Below are 20,433 nucleotides of genomic sequence, written 5' to 3' on the forward strand. Positions count from 1 at the left end.
GCCGCGCTGGGGCGTGTCTAGCCGCGACACCTCCTGCGCTCTATGGTCCCCGCCGTTCCCAGTCTCCTCAGCGGCGGCGGCGGCAGGAGCCGGGAGCAGCGCGGCGGCGGCGGGGGGCCTGTCCTGCCCCGGGCCTGCCCTGCCCGCGGCCTGCGCGGCGGCCATGGAGCTGGAGGTGCCCGAGGAGGCGGAGGGCTCGGCCGTGGCGGGGGCCGGCGCCATCACCCCGGAGGCCGGCGTCATCACCCCGGAGGCCGGCGTGGGGGGACTGGACGCGGCAGGAGGTAACGGGCTGCGGGCACCGGGCGGCCGGCGCCTCCGCCGAGCTCCGCGGCCTGGCCTCTTCCTTCGGGGGGCCCCTCCCGGCCGGCCCCCCGGGAGCACAGAGTGGTTTAGCCCAGCTTCCCTCTCTCCCCCCCCCCCCCCCGGGGGTCTGAGTGGTACCTCCCGGCCGGGCCCCCGTGTTATGCCTCGGGGGGGGGCGGGATTCGGGGTGGTTCAGTCCAGCCCCCCCCCCCACCCCGAGCGTGCCACCCCCGGGCACCGTGTGGTCCCGTCCAACTGCCTTCCCCCCCCCTCCCCCCCCGGCCCAGAATGGTTCCACCCCCGGGGCTGCCCCTCGGCCCGGGGACACCGGGGGGTGGGGGGGGACGGGAGGGGCTCCCCCCGCTCCGGGGGCGCTGGGGAGCAGCGGCTGCGGCTCCCGAGCAACGCGCAGGGCACCGGCCGGCCTGCCCGGCGCCGGGGCTGCTCCCCGCTACCGGCCTGGGGGGGGTTGCGGCACCCTGCACCCCCGGGAGTGGGGCACCCCGGCGCCGAAGCAGCCACCCGCTTGCCCGGCTGGCGAGTGGGCCCCTGGGCCGGGCAACCTCCTCCTCGGGCCGGGGCTCTGGTGCTGCTCTGCCCTGGGTCAGGAGGGTGTTTGCCGGGGTCTGGAGATCCCCGCCGTGCCGGGGGGGGACGGGGGATGGAGGATGCCCGCCGTGCCGGGGGGCTGCTGTGGCTTCTCGTGCTCCCTCCCGGGGCGAGGGGACACACGACGTGTTCCCAGGCAGGGATGGAGCTGGCAACCTTTACACCCGGCCCCTCGCTCGGCAGGATCAGCTCTGTGGGGCACCTGCCCCCCTCTTTGCGCCTGATCATTTATAGTTCAATTAACAACCCGAAGATTGCCAGCGGTAGCTGTGCGCGGGGTCGCCCGGCCCCGCTCCGCTCTTGGGCCGACACGGTCCTTCGGGGGCCCAACGCCACGCTCCCCAGCACCCGCCAGAGCCGCGAGTTTCCGACGAGGCCAAGGAGTGGTGGTTGTGCTGTGACAGCATCTCCTCCTCTTCAGGCCTTTAAGTGAGCATCCTCAGATCTTCTAAAAACCAACAAATTGCAGCGGAAGCTGTAATTGTTTCAGAGATGTCGTCCCCTGCCTTGGGGGGGGCTGGACGTAACGTGTCATTTTTGGTAAGGTGCCAGGATTTAGGCAAGTGGCCCCAGCCTTTCCGCTCCGGTTCCTCGGTGCTGGCAGGGCGATGGAGGGATGGCTGAGTGCTGGTTGCCCTTCCCCAGGCTGCCCCCCGCCCCAGACCTCTTTTTCGGGAGCGTGCTCCCAGCACGGTGTGGTGTGGCTGGTGACTTCCAGCTTGTGATGCTGCGGGAGCGAAAGAGAGAACCTCTTGCTGATGAATGATCAAAATATTGTTTATCCTTCTGATTTCTCTGCCCCCTTTCTGATTTTTGGGGAGGGTAGAGGGTTGTTCCTCGACACAAGACAAGGTGTTGAGACTGTTGCTCAGGAGGGGTTCAAGCAGGGACTGTGTGTTTTTCTTCCCTTTCCAGGTAAATCTGAATTTACGAACCTGTAGGCTGTCTCACCTTATGCTGATAGTAAAAAAGATGAAACGGAGCCAGCAATCTCACCGATGCTTTGATTTTTTTTTTTATTTTTTTTTTTGAGTCAGGTTGCTTACTCCTCACTTGGGTAGCGTCCAAATTGTGTCACTCGGTCTCAGCCGTGCTTGCAACCAGAGCTCCCAGAAGGGCTGGGGACAACAAGCATGGCAGCTAATGAGTGTTTTCTGGAAGGGAACAAAACCTGTGGGGACTGGAGGTGGCCCTGGGTGGGCTGTGCGTGGAGGGATGGCTGCAGCCGCGTGCCGGGCTGGAGAGGGGACGGCTGGTGGCCGGAGCACGTCGATGGCACTGCGGTCGACAGCAGTTCCCATCGCAGCAGATGGGAACACTGCAGCCAGAGCAGTGTGCCCGGGAGCAGGGGGGGTTTGTGCTCTGCGCCACCCTGTTCTTTTGACTGTTTTGAAGCCGATGGCGACAAATTCAGTTCAGCGTCACAGCGCTGATGCCTTGGGGGCTGTTTGGAGCAGCGGTGGAAGTGGTGATGTGCTCGTGACCCACCTCTACAGGTGCTTCATCCCGCTCGCCTTAATGCTTGTGCGGCGGAGAGGGAGGGCTGTGTGCTGTGCTCTTACTAAGCAAACGTGGCAGGGTTAATCCAGACCGTGGGTCGGGTCGGCAAAGACCTTCCCCAAGCCCTCGGTAAATATGGAGAGCAGAGCTGGTTAGTCTGGTGCAGGAGTAAAACTGGATGGAGGAGAGGGGCTGAAAGTCAGGGAAACATTGACAATAGGTTGACTTAAGGCAAAAGAGTCTTCTGAAGCAAGCTTTTGGGAGCCTCATAATATGCTTTAATGGAGAAAACCTCATTTAGTGCCAGCAGCTGGGCTCACGCATGAGCACACAGGCTCAATTTGTCCCTTTCCGAAGAATCCAGCTTTGAGGTTTTCGAAAAGTTTTGTAACTGCTGCCGTTGAAGAGGGAGTTCCAAAATCTGAGGGGTGTATATGGCTGCGGTGCCTCCCCCTTGCCCTGAGAGGGGCTGCAGGGAGCCTAAGGGATGGACACCGGGTTTGGTGCGGGTGGCAGTGCTGTTGGCAGGAGCGGAGGCACCGTGTTGTGTGCAGGGCAACACATGAGCACGTGGACTGTTCAGGCTGGGGTGCCCCGACCCCAGAACAGGAGACACACATCACCTTCCCTCTGCCTGGGTGCAACCTGGAGAGAGAGTCTGGAAACCTCCTTTTATCCAGGGGGGCTCAAGTTGTTGGAGAACTGGTAGCAAAGCTGCTTTCCACCATCTCCTTGAAAAGGTGGAAGTTCTCATCCTGGTGGGGAAGTGGAGTCGATGTCCAACTTCTCTCCGTTTCTCATGGCTCCTGTTAGATGGGTGGCACTCTGCCCATCATTCATGGCTTAGAGCCTGGGCAGAAGCCTCCACCACGTTCTTCAGGCTTGAATTCCTTTGCATTAGGGAGCTGAACTGATTTAACGAGTATTTATGCTCTTGTTCAACAGTTGTCTCGCTGCACCCCGAGCTGGAGATCCCGGCCGAAGGAGGTGGTGCCGAGCGTGCCGGGTGCTGGCAGCACCTGTAAGGCCCATCTGCAGAGCACGCTGGGAGAGCGTTGATTGCGACAGCCGAGGAACGGTGTTGCAGTATTCCCTCTTCGCAGTGATAACTTTGAAGTGACTTTTGAAGGGTTGCTGGAAGCGATTTTGTCAGTGTGCAGATTAAAGATAAGAGACGAATCCCACCCCGTGGGGCACGAGCGGTTCAATCCATACCAACGTGATGGAGAGGGAAATTGGAGAGAGCTTATCAGCTTGAGGAAAAATCAAATGTAAACATCAGCCCCAGCATGATTATGGTTCACAGCTTAGTTGGATGTCACATGCCTCTTTCCCGTGAAATGGTGCTAGCGAAGATGATGACGGAGGGAGTCAGCTCGGCAAAAACAGACAGAAAAACACCCTGTGCCTTGAACTTTTAAAGACCCTGCAGTTACTTCACAGTCAATAAGTCACAGCTCAGCTGCAGGGAAGGAGGAAGGCAATGAAAATAGAATTCAGGCTGCTCTAGCAAATTAATTGTCCTTTAAGATGCGAATCGGCTGGAACCAAATAGGGAAGCTGGAATTATGGGGCCTGGGAGCTGTGAAGGGCAGTTTTAGTACAGGCAGGAGATGTGGGCACTGCCCTGAAGGATGCTGAGCCCGTCTGTATCAGTGTCAGGACAGGCTGGAGAACGAATCCCCAACAACCCAGGACGAAGAATGATTAATCTAATTTTCATTAACTAGCATTTGGCATTGACCTGTATATAATAGCCTGTTACGCTGCTGCTGGATCTGCGGCTGGCAAAGCTGCTGCTGCCGTGTCCCACTTGGGAAGCTCATGGGCCTCTCCAGAAGGGCTCCTCAGGGAGTGACCTGAGTGGATTTAGCAGGAGCAGTGCATAATTTGGAACGATTATTGAAGTGATTCACTGACATGACCATTATGGGCTCTCGCCAGATGCACCATCTTATTAAATATGATTTTCCCATATAAGGTGGTTGCAGCCTGAAAAGCAGCAGCGGGAATTCCAGTATTGGCTTTCTTTGTGAACACATCTTTCAATTGCAGCCAGTCGAGTCCAGAAATAGGTCTGCAGTGGTTGTGCCATACCCTGACAAAGCCTCGGAGAGCCCTCCTTGTCGCGTGCTGCTCACATCTTTGTCGTGTTTGATTTTTCCCCTTCATCTTTTCAGGATGCCAAGTGTATTCCTGTAGACCAGGATTAATCTATAGCGACCTGGCAGGTGCCTCGCTCCTGAGGTGGATGCGGTACCTGCATCTCTGGGACCTCATTGGGGTCAGTTCCCATCTGTGCCTCCAGGAACCGCAGGCATTACGTGGGTGTCATTGACTTGCAAGTCGGAAAACGTTGCACCTTTTGCACCATGCTGGGAAATGTCAGAAGCGGAGTTGGAGGGGGAAGTGTTTGCCAGCTCCCGTCACGAGGGGGGTTTGGGTGGGAGTGACCTTCAGCGGGCTGGTTCGCATGCTCCGCTCCCACCATCAGCGCGGGGACGGAGCTGCTGGTGCCGTGGCTCGTGGGAGATGCTCCTCTCGCAGCCTGGCCGCAGGAAAGCAGGAGCCAATGTCCTCCCCGGATCTGATCCCGTGGGTGTACCCTCCCTGATCTCTCCTGGAGCCCGCGGTGCTGGGGGAGGAGCAGCAGGGAGCGGAGCAGGTTTGGAGTTGTGCTCTCCAGACCCTGGGAAGTTTAAAGCAGAGGCCTTGGCACCTCCTTTTCTTGAAGATGGATGTGTGCAGAGAGGGGTGACTGTATGTTTGAACTGAGAAGTAGCAGCAGAACAGCAGAAGAAAGCCTAGGTGGGGTTTTTTGTTTCCTGTTAAGTCTTTCCAAGTTTGCAATCAAAATTTCCGATAGTCCCCTTTAAATTTAATTTGTTTAATAACCCAGTTGACAGTGTCGCTTTCCTTCAGCTCGCTCCCAAGCTGTTGCCTTCCAGGCCTGCAAGCTGGGTCGCCTTGTGAATGTGCCCAAGAACAGAATTTCTTAGTCATGTCGGACTGGATGTCTGTGATCACGTCCGTGGGACTGGGCAGAAGCTATTTTTAAAGCATTATGCAGGTGCAAAGCCCTAGTTGTTTGGTGTGGGCTCCCAATAAGTAGCTGCTGTGGGGGCAGTACCTCTGTGGGGTATTTTGCCATTTCTAAAATCCATCCGTGGCTGGTGCACAAACTCAAAAGGAGCAAAATATTGTCATTTTCTGTAAGTCTGGCAAAGCAGCATTCGTGGCACAAGTACCCTCTCTGTGTTTGCTGCCTACTGATGATCTGCCGCTCCGTGTCCGTCCAATAAACAAGTGCATCCAATTGTGTTTTTCCTCTAAGGGGGAAGGATGCTGTGATGGAAGCGTGTTGCTGAGCCCTCCCCCTGCACAGGGCTGCCAGTCTGCTCCCCTGCAGGAGTGCAGCAGAGAGGTAAATCAAGGCACTGTGAGGGGCTGGAAAGAAAAGGCCGTTCATTACTGAACTGGAACAACAGAAGCGCAAGAAAGAAGGTGGTCATGTAAAAACCCCCAACCTGGTGGCCTGTGTGAAGCGAGTTTTGCCCTGATCCCTTTCAGCCCTGGCGTGTCTCTGTCTCACCCCCCTGGGGGGCTGCATGCCCAGAGGAAAAGCATCCGCTGGTGTTCCCAGGCTTCTCCCCCTCCTCTCCAGGTGAGCCCCGGGCTGAGTCCCCGGAGAGGGAGCTTCCCCTCTCCAAACAGCCCTAGCAGAACCAATGATGATAAGGTAATGTCGGGCTCTTAACTTCTTTAGGTAGGTCTTAGAAATTCTCTGTTCCTAAGCAGCCTGGCACTTGTTTGTTTGAGTTTTTCAGTGTTGCCAGTAGCTGAGTTAACCTCAGGACTTTCTGGGAAACGTTTTCTGTAATTAAAAAGCTAAAAGTGATCAGAGCAGCTTTTCTGTCACTTTGTCTCTTCTCACCCACATATTTAAGCAGAAAATGCTGTCAAGCCCTAATTAAGTGTTGTCTTCTTCCATCATGTGTTCTTGTGGCTTCCCCAGCTTACGTGTGGGTTTTTGCACTGGCTTGTGGTGAATAACCCAGGCTGAGTCAGAGCGTGTGCCGCCGCGGTGAGGACATCTGGAGCCTGCAACATCTTCTCGGTGTTCACGGCCCATCCGACGCCGCTGGTCGCCGCTGACCAGGACCTGTTTCATCATCTGGCAGCTCTGGGGAGAAGCTGCGAGACTTTCTCTGAATGAGCTAGCCCTTTTGTTTCTCTTCTAGCTTTCTTTGAATACAGCAAAACCACCACTCTTTTCTAATTCTGTTTAAAAACAAACAAACAACCCCCAAGCGTGTACAACTAGAGTCAGTGTGTAATGTGAGGGGTTCTCTTAAATATTTACTGTAACACAGAAACAGGCTGGAATAACTGATATTTGAAGACTAGTGTGGAGACTGTGTATTCTATACAGTTGCATCTCTGGCAAGTGACCATTAGAAGAGCCGTCCCTCTGGATAATTCGCAGCCATTACATCTGGAGTGGCAGAAAAAGAACGTCGTGACGTCCAGTCGCTGCCCTAGGGTTTGTATTCACTGCGGGGAGTGTAAAACACTTTGCAGACTCACCGAGGGGCCACAATGCTCGTCTCCTCTGTAATTAGCAGAATCTGCATGTTCTCTTTGCCAAAATTGCTATTGGAGAGGGTGGGAAAGACTTCCTGGGAGAGAAGCTGGGAACCGGCTGTTTGTTTCTCCGGCGTCTCCAGCCTCGCAGACCTGCTGGTTGTGTGAGCAGCATCCGGGAAGGATGAGCCTGTGTTCCCAAGCACACCGGGAGGTGCTGCCGCTGCACAAGCGCTTGTTGATCCGGCAAAGGAACACGGGGCACGATGGGGGTTTGTCACGAGACCGACCTGCGCAGTTACACTGACCATGTCCTAAAGGGCCTGGAGATCAGCTGAACGTGGGAACGCCAGACGCAACAGCCTCGTGTCTTTGTTCTGTGCGAAACAGCTCAATCTCCTCAAGTCGGAGGAATTAAGGGATTATAAGACGAGGGCAGTGTTGCCTTGTGTGCAGTCACTAAAACATGGTAGCAGCTGTTGGGACAGAGCTGTCGGTGCCGTGGGCTGGTGCGGAGCTTGGTACCGGTCAAACTCCAAGTAGCTCAAACACTGCTTTTCATTTTACTGCGTAACGTTAAATCTCTCCCAGCCATGCAGGGGAATGATGTTTAACTCAGCTCTGGCTGCCGTTGTTAAGACTTCCCTGTCTGGACTTGCAGCGGTCCCTCGGTGCCTGCAGTAGCTGCTGCTGAGTGATGCTTTCACGTGGGGCTTGGTGGCTCCTGCCAAATTAGTTTTCTGTGCTTTGAGGGTCTGCGTAGCCAGAGTAATTAATAACTCATTTAAACTTGGTGATGCTTTCTCTGATGAAGCTCTGTCAAACTACTGACTCTTCAGATTCAGATTCTCTATGTTCCTGTACCAAGGTAGACGCCTCCTAATTTCTTCTCCAGAAGATGTGGGAATGCTTTGACCTCAACCAGCACCGAGCTCCCGGAGGAAAGGCAGCTCATCAGCAGAGGAAGGGGAGTGCTGGGCTGGAAGCCAGTTGGGTCTCTACTCTTCCACTGAATTTAGTCATTCAGAGTAATTCCCCAGCTGTTTCATGATTTTTTTTTTTTTCTGTAGGAGGCGAAGAGCTCTGCTGCTTTTGAGGCTGGGTAGCTGAGTTCACGCAGTCGTTTGGCAGGGCTGGTGTTGGAAGCCTGTCCTTAACATAACTCAAACCCTGGACACATCAGGATGCTGCCCTTCAAAATGGGTGTCTTGAACGTTTCAGACCATGCTGGGGACCATGTTGTGATTCTGCAAGAGTAGAATTAGTCAAGGTTATTTTGCCTTTTCACTTGCTACCTGGAAAGATGTTTAAATTGCCAGTTATACTTTTCTTCTCCTTGGAGTTTGCCATTCTCTGTTGCTGCTTTATATTCTGTCACTTACGTGTCTGTAAGTTAAAGTCCAGATCTCCAAAGGCTGAGACTGGTGAAGCACAACGTGATGAGGCTGAGGAAAAACGCACAGAATCTCCACTAAAAGAGCATTGTTTGCAAAGTCGGGCTCTTGAGTCCAAGCTTGATGCACAAACGTACTTTCTGCTTCCCTGGTTAAGGCTGGGTTCACTCCACTGCCCGTGTGCCAGCGGCGCAGATGTGGTCCTGTTCAACCCCACGTGGGGCGGGAAAGAGGTAGGCAGAATAAAAGCAATGCTGCCTTACATCTAAAGCAGGAGTAATGTAGGTCGTCTTAATTTGCTCCCCCTCCTCCCCTTCCCGTGGGGTAGGAGAGAGTCCCAGCCATGTCCTGCGGCGGCACCTTCCTACCTTTGGAGCATTTTGTGGTCTTTGCAGGCTTCTCTACAATTTTATTACCTATCAAAAAAAAATAAAATATATATATATATATCTCCAACAGTAGAGCAGAACACAGTTGTTCCTGTACATTAAATGAACAGCTTCAGGGTGTTCCCAATTATTTTTTTAAGGTGGAATTTCTGATTTTTGGGTGGAACTGATTTTGTTTAAAGGGCAAGTTACGAGCATCCTCCTGAGCTCTTGGATATTTTTCTGCAGTTGAAATTGGGCAGCAGCGCGGTTACCGTACTGCTTCAGTTATTGTGTGAATACCTGTATAAACACCTCTCCAGTGCTGGTGCTTTCAGCCCTCCAGCGATTAGAGCTTAGTTTAGAAGGGCCGCATATGGATTTTCATTTCTCAGTCAGGGCTGTACAAGCTCAGGTAATTAAGGCCACTTTGCACCAATTTGAGCAACTTGAGTGTTGGGAGCAATTTTGGTTGGCCGTCGGTATAGCTCATAAAGGGTTTGGAGCACTTGAGAAATATTTTTATGTAATTGGCAAGTTAGAGAGATTTTGTGAAATCTTTTCAGAGCTCAAGACGCATCTCCAAAGCGCTGCAGGGCTCAGGGCAGGCTGCTGTGCCTTAAACAGCCGATCTCATCGACGTGCACATCAGTGATGGAAGCTCCAATGGCTTGCTCTTGTTGACACAGTAAGAAATCGGGACTTGCACTAGCCGAGATGAGACACAGTTGGGTTTCTGCCTTTGGAGCCTCCTCGGTTTTGTTACCACTTTGTCCCAAGTGGGTCAGCTTCTGGCCACCCAGAAGCTGGCAGCCCAACTTTCGTTAAGTGTCATCACTGATCTCCATGGATTTTACTCAAGGTCCTGAAGATCTGAGGGGTTGAAGAAAAACTTTCATGCTTGGCCTAGGGCCTAGAAACTCAAGTTTCCATTTTACGAAGTAAAGTGAAGGCAGAGATGATGAGGGGATTAGAACATCTATTTGATGAGGAAAGGCTGAGGGACTTGGGTCTTTTTAGTCTGGAGAAGAGAAGACTGAGGGGGGATCTGATCAACGCTTATGAATACTTGAAGGGGAGTCAGGAGGATGGACCAGTCTTTTTCCAGTGGTGCCCAGTGGCAGGACAAGAGGTAATGGGCACAAACGCAAACACAGGAAGTTCCACCTAAACATGAGGAGGAACTTCTTTCCTGTGAGGGTGGCAGAGCCCTGGAAGAGGCTGCCCAGAGAGGTGGTGGAGTCTCCTCTGGAGATGTTCAAACCCGCCTGGACACGTTCCTGTGCAACTGCTCTGGGTGACCCTGCTCTGGCAGGGGGTTGGAGGAGATGATCTCCAGAGGGCCCTTCCAGCCCCTGTCAGTCTGTGATTTCGTGATGAGCTGGAGTTTCCCATTGCCACTGGTCTGGTGTCCTGGTTTCTCCCTGCAGGATGCTCTGCGTAGAGCTGAGAGCTGGAGTTCATGCTGGCTTTGTGACACTGATGGCATTTGCTGTGCTAGTTGATGTGCGGGGAGGGAAGACTCTAAAGGAAGGCAGAAGTGATGGTATTTTGCTGACCCCCCCAAAAAAAACGGAAAACTTGCCCTTGCCGTAATGTTGGCGTGCCGTGTTTGGTGCTTTCCGTGACCCGGCAGTAATGCAAGCAAAATATTCCCAACGCCTCTGTATCTGCAGGACGCAGCAGCTGATGACAGAGATGCTGCTGTAGTTTTCTTTCTATAGTCTCTCTGCACATCTGATGGAGCGAATTTTATGCGTTTTTCAAGGTAAAATCGTCCATTAGTGCGTTTTTCAAAGGGAGGCAGCTGGCTAAAATCATCATCTGGCTGAGTGCTCCTTCTCTGAATGGGTGCTGATGGCACTTCACGCCGTCGCTCCATTTAGATGCTGATGCGAAACTTGGTCCTCGCTGCCATTTCTTGGTTTCGCAGTTTCTGTCCCTGCAGCCAGTTCCTCAGCACGTGTGTCCCCGCGCCGAGAGGGCAGGTGTCATACCTGAAACCCCTTGTCTTCTCTTTGAATGTCACTTCTAAATGGGTGTTGCCTTTAAAATGACAGTTTTCCCTCTCTGTATGTGTTCGGTGCTGCTCTCGCCATCTGTCTGGATGCATGTTGACGGGAGCAGCGTACGAAACGGCATAGAATTTGCTGGCAGAAATGCAAACTATAGACATGTAAAATAGTCCCCAACTTCAAAGCTGGAATAAAAGACAGCAAAAAAATTATGCCGTCTTGAAGCTGTATTGTCACTGTTAAATGACGGGCTCTTCAGTTACAGGGCAAACACTTGCCTCGGTGGAATCCAGAAATAAGGCAAAGTTTTTCAGTTTGGCCTAACAGGTGGTGATTATCTGTGGGTTTAAATAACACATGGGATGGGATAATTTTTGTGTTGGTAAGGACTGTTTGTTCAGTGATCAGAACTGAAATCTGGAAGGCTAACAATTGCCTTTGCTTAATTTACTACATTTTTTTTCCTGTAATGCTAACTTATGCTATTAAGTTTTTTTCTAGGGGGCGCATATTGTGCTACGTTTTGTATCTTTTGATATGCATACTGTTTGGGGTTTTTTTAATTCCAGGATGCTTCCTCTCAAACCAGCATCTCTTCAGGCTTAAATTAATTTTGATGGAAGAGAAATGATGACATAGTTAATCCACCAGTGACTCCTACTTAATACCAAAATGAAAACAAACATCCAGCCCTCTGAGACTAAGGTGGAAAAAGACTATCTAGGACGCTCTTTTGAGAAAGAGGCTTCTAGACTGTTGATGCCAGAAAATGCTTATTAAAGAAAATGAGAAACCGAAGGAGTGAACATCCCGAAACTGCTAATTGCTTCTGCGGCTTCTCACCGGACCAGCCCCATGCGTTTCCTGTGTGGAATTGCAATCTCTGCCGCAGGTCCCTTGCAGAGAGTCTCCAAATCCTGATAAACGTGGCTGTCCTGAAAGCGAAGCAAAAAGGTTGTGCGCTTTGTCAGACAAGGCAGTTGTATTTCAGTTAAGGACGGCAATTGCCTTATCTGTTTCACTTTGCTATCATAAACCAGGTTGCCCATTGTATACCAGAGGCAGAGCCGGGCAATAGAGACTGGTATTAGACTGAAGACCCTCTCGAGATGAATGCTGGTGGTGGATCGCTTGTCAGGACTCTGTCAGCTGCAAAGAACGTGGTCATTTGGGAGGCACTTAATTTAATCCACGCAAGCTCTGGTTTTGTGTTGGTAGGATGGCAACGCGTGAGCTTCCACAAGGTATCGAGATTTAAGGTTTATACCCAATTTCAGAGAGATGCTGTGGTTTCCCCAACTCCTGGGTTTTCAAACACAAAGATTGGTTTTATTTTGGATCTCTTAATCTATTTTCTAAACTGAAAGCTAGGAGCACAAGAAGGCTGGGAGAGACCAGCAAGAAGAGCAAACTGTAACCTAGAGGAATGAGGTGGATTTTCACAGCATCTGAAGAAATGAAATGTAAATGCAAGGTTTCCTTTGAGATGGGGTGAAAAACAACTTAATCTGCAAAGGTGAGGTGGGGTGAAAAATGACTTAACCCAAGGCCTATGGGAGGGGAGCGATAAGATGTGGCTGAACGGCAGCTGCTCATCTAAAGGAAAAAGGAGTATATTACGGGCAGAAATGGCAAGTGCTGCCTGTTACTTACTGTTTTCTACTAGAAGTCCTGCTTTTGGTTGCTTTGACTTGCCAAGGTAATGGTCTCCAAACGTCCTTTGCCTTATGGCTGGCCTTTAAGTTTGGGCAGAACCGATGCACCCATTTTGGTGAAGAGGAAGCCAGGAAGCATTGCCCCGTCCAGAACTTCAGAGCTTGGTCAGGTCCCTCCTTAAATGGCATCACAGTATCTGCAGGATTTGCTTCATCAGACCTGCCTTCCTGTCTTCCCATGGAAAGCCATCGGCACCTGACTGCTCTAAGCCTTCTCACTTCCATTTTGCTGTGCATTGTGACAGTAACTCACCAGTTAAAATCTCCCTGGCCTCACCGGTGGGGCTGGAGGAGCCCCCTCCTTGGTGGGTACAGATCCGCAGGCTTGAGCCATCTGGCCTGAAAGAAGATGACAGGGTTGGGAGCCAGGAGATGGAGAGTTTAAGGCATGGAACTTCCCGTGTCAGCCCTGTGTATCTTGCATTCCCCATCGAGAGTGTTACGGAGCTGTTGGCCAGCGTTAACCGCACACCTCTGTCTCCTCCTCCCACCCCACCACGCACCCCACCATCACAAAACAGGAGAGCCGGCAGCCACTGGCTGCACTGGGAGGGGAAACCTGAGCGAGAGGTTGGGTTAACCTCCTGGAGATGCTTTTCGGGGTGGCTGTATGATGTTTGCATGTCTGGCTGTGGTTTCTGTGTCTCTCCAAACACAGGAGCAGCTTGTGTTGTCTCCGGCTCCTTCACAAGTCAGCAGCAATGTGTGCTTGGCTGATCCAGTCTTGTCATGTTGTGGTTCACGGAACTACTTAGTTTCTGGTTTTATTAAAGTCTTAGCAAACAGTATTAAAGATCCTGTGAGATTCTTCTGTGTAGTTCAGAAATGCCAGACTGAAGTTCACTTCACGCTGCTTTCCTAAATTACTTCATTCTATTCCTGTTCTTCATCGGTCGTCCCCAGTTTTCCCTTTTATCTGGCAGATGGTGAATAAAGCCCTGAGAAGGGCTCAGGAGTTGAGTTGTTTGTGGTTCAGGACTCTGTTTTAGAAGTTGTTCCCAGTTGCACCTTGGTGCCTGTGTATGAGCCGTGTGCCCAGCCAGCCCGGGCGCTTCCTGAGATCATCACTTAGTCTTTGCAGCCCCGTGTTCTTTAGGTGTAGCTTCTGTGTCTAATGAGCATCCCTCATTAAAGCAGGGCTGCTCTGAACCCCACAGCCTGAGAGCTGGGAGCTTTAGAAGCTGGGAGAAGAGCTGGCCCGTCTGGCTGTGGTTCAGCTCCACGATAACATGTTTTCTTTTTGCCTAATAACAGTGAAACACATCCTAGAAACCATGAAATAATTTCAGAATGACCCTGACCACTCCTAGATCCCCTGGAAGTGCAGGATACAAAGGCGAAGCACAACCCTTGCCTGGTGCACGACTCGGCAATGACCGCCGTCTCCGTTCTTCTGAATCCTGAACAGGGCTCTGCTCACAGGGGGAGTCGTGGCCGAACCAACCGGCTACAAATGCGTGTGGCGGCCTCCAGGAAAGTAGTGCCATTAACTAAAGTGTCCTCAGCAGCCGGAGTTTGGAGGTAACCAGTGCCTCGGGTCTGCCTGCGCAGCACTTTGGGAGCCCAAGTGCTCTTTTGGATTTTGCTTTATGTTCTTTTGCATCCTTAGTTTGGACACAGACCTGTACGGAGTCTGGAGCAGAGTGTGTTCCCAAGCAAGTAAATAAACAGGCATAACTGCACTTGGTGAAATAGCAGTAATAAATGCCTGGCTCGGCCTCCAGGTGCAAATCCTCCAGGTTGGCCTGGAGAAGCTGCTTTACTGACCCAGCTTTGAGCAGGCTGCAGATCAGGGCCAGGAAGAGCTTCAGGCTCTTTGTGACTACCTGTGGAGGAGGCTCCCTGCCCCTCATTGTCAGTGTAATGCAGCTGAAGCATCCTGGCAGCCCGGCATAGGCACCAGCTTATCTCGTCTGCCATCTCAGAATCACAGAATCTTCATGGTTGGAAGGGACCTTTGAGATCATCAAGTCCAACCATACACACACACACAAAAAAAAAAAAAACCAACATCTCGGGGTCTAGAGCATGCCCTGAAGTGCCATGTCTACATGTTCCTTAAATACCTCCAGGGATGGCGACTCCACCACCTCCCTGGGTAGGCTGTTCCAGCGCCTGACCACTCTCAGTAAAGTAATTCTTCCTAATATCTAATCTAATCCTCCCCTGCCGCAACTTTACACCATTTCCTCTGGTCCTGTCATTATTCCCTTGGGAGAAGAGGCCAACACCCACCTCTCTACACCCTCCTTTCAGGTAGTTGTAGAGGGCAATGAGGTCCCCCCTCAGCCTCCTCTTCTCCAAACTAAACATGCCCAGTTCCCGCATCCTCTCATCGTATGACTTGTTCTCTCATATCTGTGTTTCTTGCCTGTTTGTATTTCCTACTAAAAGCTCTAGAAGTGTTTTGTTGGGTTTTTTTTTTTTAATTTCATTATTTTTAGGTAACTTATTTTCAGCTGGTGGCTGAGTCACTAGCTGCCATGCTACAGCCAGGATCTCAGGGAGAGCAGAGACAACTTGCTGAAACTTTGAGTTACGATTTTTGGCAGCACATTTCATCTTTTGAGCTTGTTCTGCTGTGGCTTGTTTTGTTCCATCTGTTCAGGTGCCTTTGTTAGAGCAGAGCAGGAGCACCCAACCGAAACATTCTAGTCACAGGGAGCAGAAGTGGCCTTAGCAAGGCTGGTGGGAAAAGAATGGGGTGGTGAGCAATAATTTAAATTTTTTTCTTAACCTACAGCCCCCCCCGCCCCCCGCCCCGGCCTTGCGGCAGTAGCTTTTGCCCTGGGGTCCTTCCTCAGTCTCACAACATGGGTATGTGGTCTGTCTAGAGCTGCTGCAGGGGTCATTTGCTCACAGAGCCCCGATGGAGGAGAGGAAGACTTGGAGGCTCGATACTCCTCCTGGGTACCACCCCCCTCAGTCTGGGGGAGAGGGGAGCTGTTGGCATGTCCAGGGAGGGAGGGGATCCATCTGGAGGAAAGGATTTGCCGGGGTGGATTGGTGCTGTTCGAACAGCCTCATTGGCGATACGGGCAGTGGGATTGAGTGCACCCTCAGTGAGTCTGCCAACAACTCCAAGCTGTGTGGAGTGGTGACATGCTGGAGGGAAGGGATGTCATCCAGAGGGACCTGAAGGGGCTGGAGGTGGGACCATGTGAACATCATGAAGTTCAACAAAGCCAAGTGCAAGGTCCTGCATCTGGGTCAGGGCAATGCCCAGCACAACCCCAGGCTGGGCGGAGAATGGCTGGAGAGCAGCCCTGAGGAGAAGGACTTGGGGGTGTCGGTGGGTGAGAAGCTCCACAAGCCCCTCAACGTGCGCTGGAGCCCAGAAACCCCCCACACCCTGGTCTGCATCCCCAGCAGCGTGGCCAGCAGGGTGAGGGGGGGGATTGTGCCCCTCTGCTCCGCTCTGGGGAGACACCCCCCAGTGCTGCCTCCAGCTCTGGGGCCACCAACATCAGAAGGACATGGAGCTGTTGGAGCAGGGCCAGAGGAGGCCCCAGAGATGCTGGGAGGGCTGGAGCCCTCTGCTGTGAGGACAGGCTGAGAGAGTTTTTGGGGGGGTTCAGCCTGGAGAAGAGAAGACTCTGGGGAGACCTTATAGCAGCCTTTCAGTATCTGAAGGGGCTACGACGGCAGAGGACACGCTGATGAGGAGCAGTAAAATGCCAGCCAGACCTGGCTTTCTGCCACATGTGAGTTGGGGTAGTTAATTTTTAATGAGGCCAAGAAATCTCTGATAGCTTTGTGCCTAACGAGCTCAGATGAGACACCCGTACAGCTGGAGAGCTTGGATTTCTGGTTGTTACAGCAGCAAAAGCTTAAGTTTATTTAGAAGTAGATCTCTTGAACATAGGTGTATCACTGATCCGCTGTTCCTGTTATGTCTTTTTAACTACGTGTTTTTAGCAGGACCTGGTCAACTTGAAGACTACATCTGACTTGTGTAGGGTGTGCTCTTGGAGGGGCTGTAAAACAAACCCACATTCAAAAAATAGGTCCAGAAATTCAGCCTGATGCTTTTGCCTTGACATCTGTTTTTGCAGCAGGTAGGAGTTACAGATGTCCCCATCTCCTCGCCTGCCCAGACCTTGTCCTCAGCATCGCGATGCAAATCTGTGCGTACGTGTGCGTGGTGCGGTGTTGGCAGCAGCACCCGTGGCAGCCTGGAAGTGTTTGGTGGAGGAGAGTTTACTCGACCTGAAGCGAGCAGCCCTGCGAAAGGACTTTATATCCGGTGACGCATGTTGTACGCGACCCCATTCTGAAATCCCCTTTCAAGTCTTCAGTGTTTGAGCACCCCCGGAAAATCTCTGTCAAGCGACATTAGCAAGAGCGGAATTAAATCTTAGAGGATTTAGACGAGCAGCTTTGGCTGCGGAGTAAATCAGGAAATACCCCCCTCATTAAAAATCCAGGTGCGTCTTCAGGATGACTTGTGAAGGGTGGCCTCAGACAAAACTATCGCTCTTCTTCTGGAGTTTGCTGTCGGTTGGGACATTGAGCTCCCACAGTTTTAAAGCTCTGATTTCTGTAGTCACTTCTGTAAATCCTGGCATTGTGGTAGGTGGTCATTGTGACACTTCAGGTAGATTTCTTTACCTGCTGTGACTGTTGTAACTGGACTTCAACACATCTTTTAGAAGGTCAGAAAATGGAAAATTTGAGGAGGTCAGCTTCTTTCTTGGGTTGTATTCTTCTATTTTAATGTAATTTAGTCTGAGAGTAATTCTTGACAGTGAATGAGCAAGGGGAGTAAGCTCTCTGTCAAGTAACATCTAATAGGAAGACACTTAAATGGTGGAAGCGATAAGCAATCTCACCCGTCCCTCCCGCATCAGAGGGGCTGACTTTATTTAGCTGCAGAACCTTCTGTGAGAAAGGGCTGAGAGGTAAAATAGGGGCAACGGGTTGTCACTGTCTCATACAGCTCTTTGTATCTGCTGTGCTGCTCCTACAGCAGCTTGAAGGATTTTTTTTTTTTTTTGACTTGCCAGTGGTCTCCCAAGACAGGTTGAGATCTTTCGGAGTGGTACCCAGAGAAGCAGGATTGTAAAGGGGACCGAGCTGATGCTGTGCTAAGGCATCCTCCTGCTCTCTAGTTAAAGGGGTTTTGATCTTTTAATAACAATGTCCTGTGCTGTTCATCAACTCAAGGAGTGTTGGGATTGGCTGCAGTGAAGTTCTCCTCCTTCCAGCCACCGATTCCTTGCCCCGTGCCTGGTCCCAGCCTCACAGGTGTCCCCGCAGGGATGGTGAGGGGGCTCACGGAGGTGGGATGGTGGAGAAGAACTTCCAGCAGCGCTAGTACTGACCTGGCCGGGAGCTGCTGAGCTCTGACGTTAAGCCTGGTACAGCTGAAGCACTGAGCCATGCCACAGCGCAAACCCTGTGTATTTGGGGCAGAAAAACGGCTCTGGCTCTGGCAGGGGCTGTGTAACCTCAGCTCGTGTCCCCCACTGTATTAGCAGCACTTGAAGAACAGCGTAACGGGGGATGCAGCTGAGCATCCTTTCCCTGTGCAGAGGTGGGACACTGCAGGAGTTAAAAGTGTCAAATCCCACTTCCAGGCAGCAGCTGCAGGCAGGGAGATGGGGATGGTCAGAAAACAAAGGAGGGAAGTGAGTTCTGGACCAAGCCTTCACAAAGCTGCCTTGTGCTTCTCTGACCTGGGGTCGGGAAACGGCTCTCTGGGGCCATGTGGCAGCTGAAAACTCCATCTGAACACACAAAAAGGGTCCCAGAGGCTGCCTGGGGTCATGTGCTACGCTCAGGTCCCTGATGTTTTTGCAGAGCGACTAGAAAGGCAGCAGGAGGTTCTCCATTCTCTCGCTGCTGAACTGCAGCTGTCCCAGCAGCCAGGAGATGCTCCAGTGGTGGGTGTCAGTGGGTTGGGACTCTCTAGCAGGGGATGTAAAGTTCATCCCGCCCCTGGGCAAAGGTAAGGTGGCAACTTGGATGTTGCTTTGTCTCTTCTGGATGGTTGTGAGGAACGTGACCTCAAAGTCCTTCAGCCTTTTATGGCCTCGCTCTAAATTAGTGTCGTGGTTTTAACGTGGTGCCGCCGTGCCTGGGTGTCGTCGGAGGGGCAGGCAGCTGGCTCTGTCCTGGGGAGGTTACGCTTCCTGCTGCGATGTTTGCTGTCTCTAATTAATCCTAATCAAGCTTTGCTGTGAATTCTGGTAGACAGAATTGGACTTGTAGGTTGTAATAAAGAGAGAAGCCAGAGGCCAGGATGGGGCCGGCGTCCCCAGCGCCGCTGCCGGGTCCCTGACCTTGGCAGAGTCTCACCTCTGCCTCAGGGACGCTCGGCCGCCCGGGACGTGCCGGGGAGCGTGTGTTGTTCCTCTCCGCAACCCTCCTGCGACCAGCAGCGGGGAAGGGAGCAGGAACACTGTGTTCAGATAAGACTGCACCTTTCCCATCCAGCAGATGTTCGCTTGAGCATCCCACCGGATTGCGTAATTACAGAGTTGAGTGTGGAGCCGAACGGCTGCAGCCTTTTCCGCCACCGGGTGACAGCTATTGTGTGCTCCTCTTGATGAGATTTTTGTTTTGCTTGTTTCTCGGCTGTGTCACACGCTTTGGGCTGGGTGCTCTGAAATTGTCCTTTTTTTTTTTTTTTTTTTTTTTTTCCCCACACACAGCTGATCCAAGACAAGAAAACAAATCAGTTCTTTTTAAATTTCATTTCCCTGGTCTTGTCCTGCTCATTCCCCACTGTAATTGGGCTTCCGTGCTGCAAGCACTTTTCTGGTGAGTTGTCAAGGAAACGTTTTAGCCTGGTATGTCCTGGCTCAGCAGCGTGGCTGCACCCGGGATGCGGTCCCACACCTGCGGCTGGGGGAGGAACGTGTTAACTTCTGCCCTGCCTCCCGAGCTGGGATAAACAGATTAATTTCTGAGGCAGAAAGAGTTTCTGCCTAAAAACAAAAATAAAATAGGCTGGTGGGTGCCTTTACTGCAGAACCCTCCCTGTGTGGCAGGCCCTTGCAATGGTGATGCTCCGGGAAGGGGATGCTCTGCTCGGCAGGGCCCTGGCTGGGCTGTGTAACACAGGGCTTCGGTGGCTCCGTCCCTGGGGCCTGGGGTTCAGAACCCTCAAGCAGAAACCTGGGGGGGGTGGCTGGGGCAGGACTGGGTGTGGGCTCTGGCTGGGGGGGCTTGCTGCCACCCACCTGGTCCCGCTTCATTGAAGATCTGGCAGATGGAAACCGCCCGGGCTGGAAAGGCAGGAGAGAGCGGTGTCACCACTGTCGTGTCACAGCAGTGCCCTCAGGCCCCGTCCTACCTGGCTGGTACATTAAGCTTTTTGCCTTAATTTGTACAAGCCATGCTGTTCCTTTCCCTAATGAGTTTATGCTCAAATAAGCAAGACAAAGGGCATGGGAACAGTGCAGCATGGAGGGTCGGGGCAGCAGATCACAGTTTGCAAATGTCTCCTTCCCTCCCAGAAGCAGAGATGGCTCTGGCGAGGCTGAAACGGTGCAGCCGGGCACGGGGGTGGTGAGTTGGGGCCAGGGACAGGCAGGGAAGCAGGGCAGCCGCAGTGGGATTAAATGGGATTACTTATCCCTGGCTGCTTCTGGGAGTCCCCTTTGGATATTGCCCAGTGCCACCAGCATTTCTGTCTGTCTGCACATAGCCGCTGGACTTTGGATGGTGACTGAGGTGTCCTGGGGACCCGGGAGCTGCCGGGGTGCGGGGGCTCTCCCCCCCTTGCTGTGCTGCCCGTAGGGATGGAGCACGGGGCACTGAGCACCAGGCTGGCCAGGAAGAACCAGGGGGGAGAGAGAGAGTTTCGGCTGTTTGTGTTCCACCAGCCTGAGTTTTGTGTAGATGATGCCAAAAAATCATTCAGTCAGTGAGCAAGTGCTCCAGGGAAAAATGGATATATTTTGGTATCAAAGCTATATGTAGATTCTATATAACA

At 52.4% G+C, this 20,433-nt stretch overlaps 1 protein-coding gene across 1 annotated transcript in view; it reads left to right on the forward strand.

The window, feature by feature from the left end:
- The first annotated feature begins 136 nt into the window (after nt 1-136).
- Nucleotides 137-20,433, forward strand: part of PIP5K1C (phosphatidylinositol-4-phosphate 5-kinase type 1 gamma) — a 52,882-nt gene continuing 32,585 nt past the window's right edge. Inside the window, exon 1 of the mRNA XM_074163745.1 lies at nt 137-284. Within this exon, the coding sequence (XP_074019846.1) occupies nt 164-284 (121 nt within the window). The 5' untranslated portion in view covers nt 137-163. The remainder of the gene's footprint in view (nt 285-20,433) is intronic.

The sequence above is a fragment of the Numenius arquata genome, chromosome 25 (assembly GCF_964106895.1).
Source record: "Numenius arquata chromosome 25, bNumArq3.hap1.1, whole genome shotgun sequence".
NCBI lineage: Eukaryota > Metazoa > Chordata > Aves > Charadriiformes > Scolopacidae > Numenius > Numenius arquata.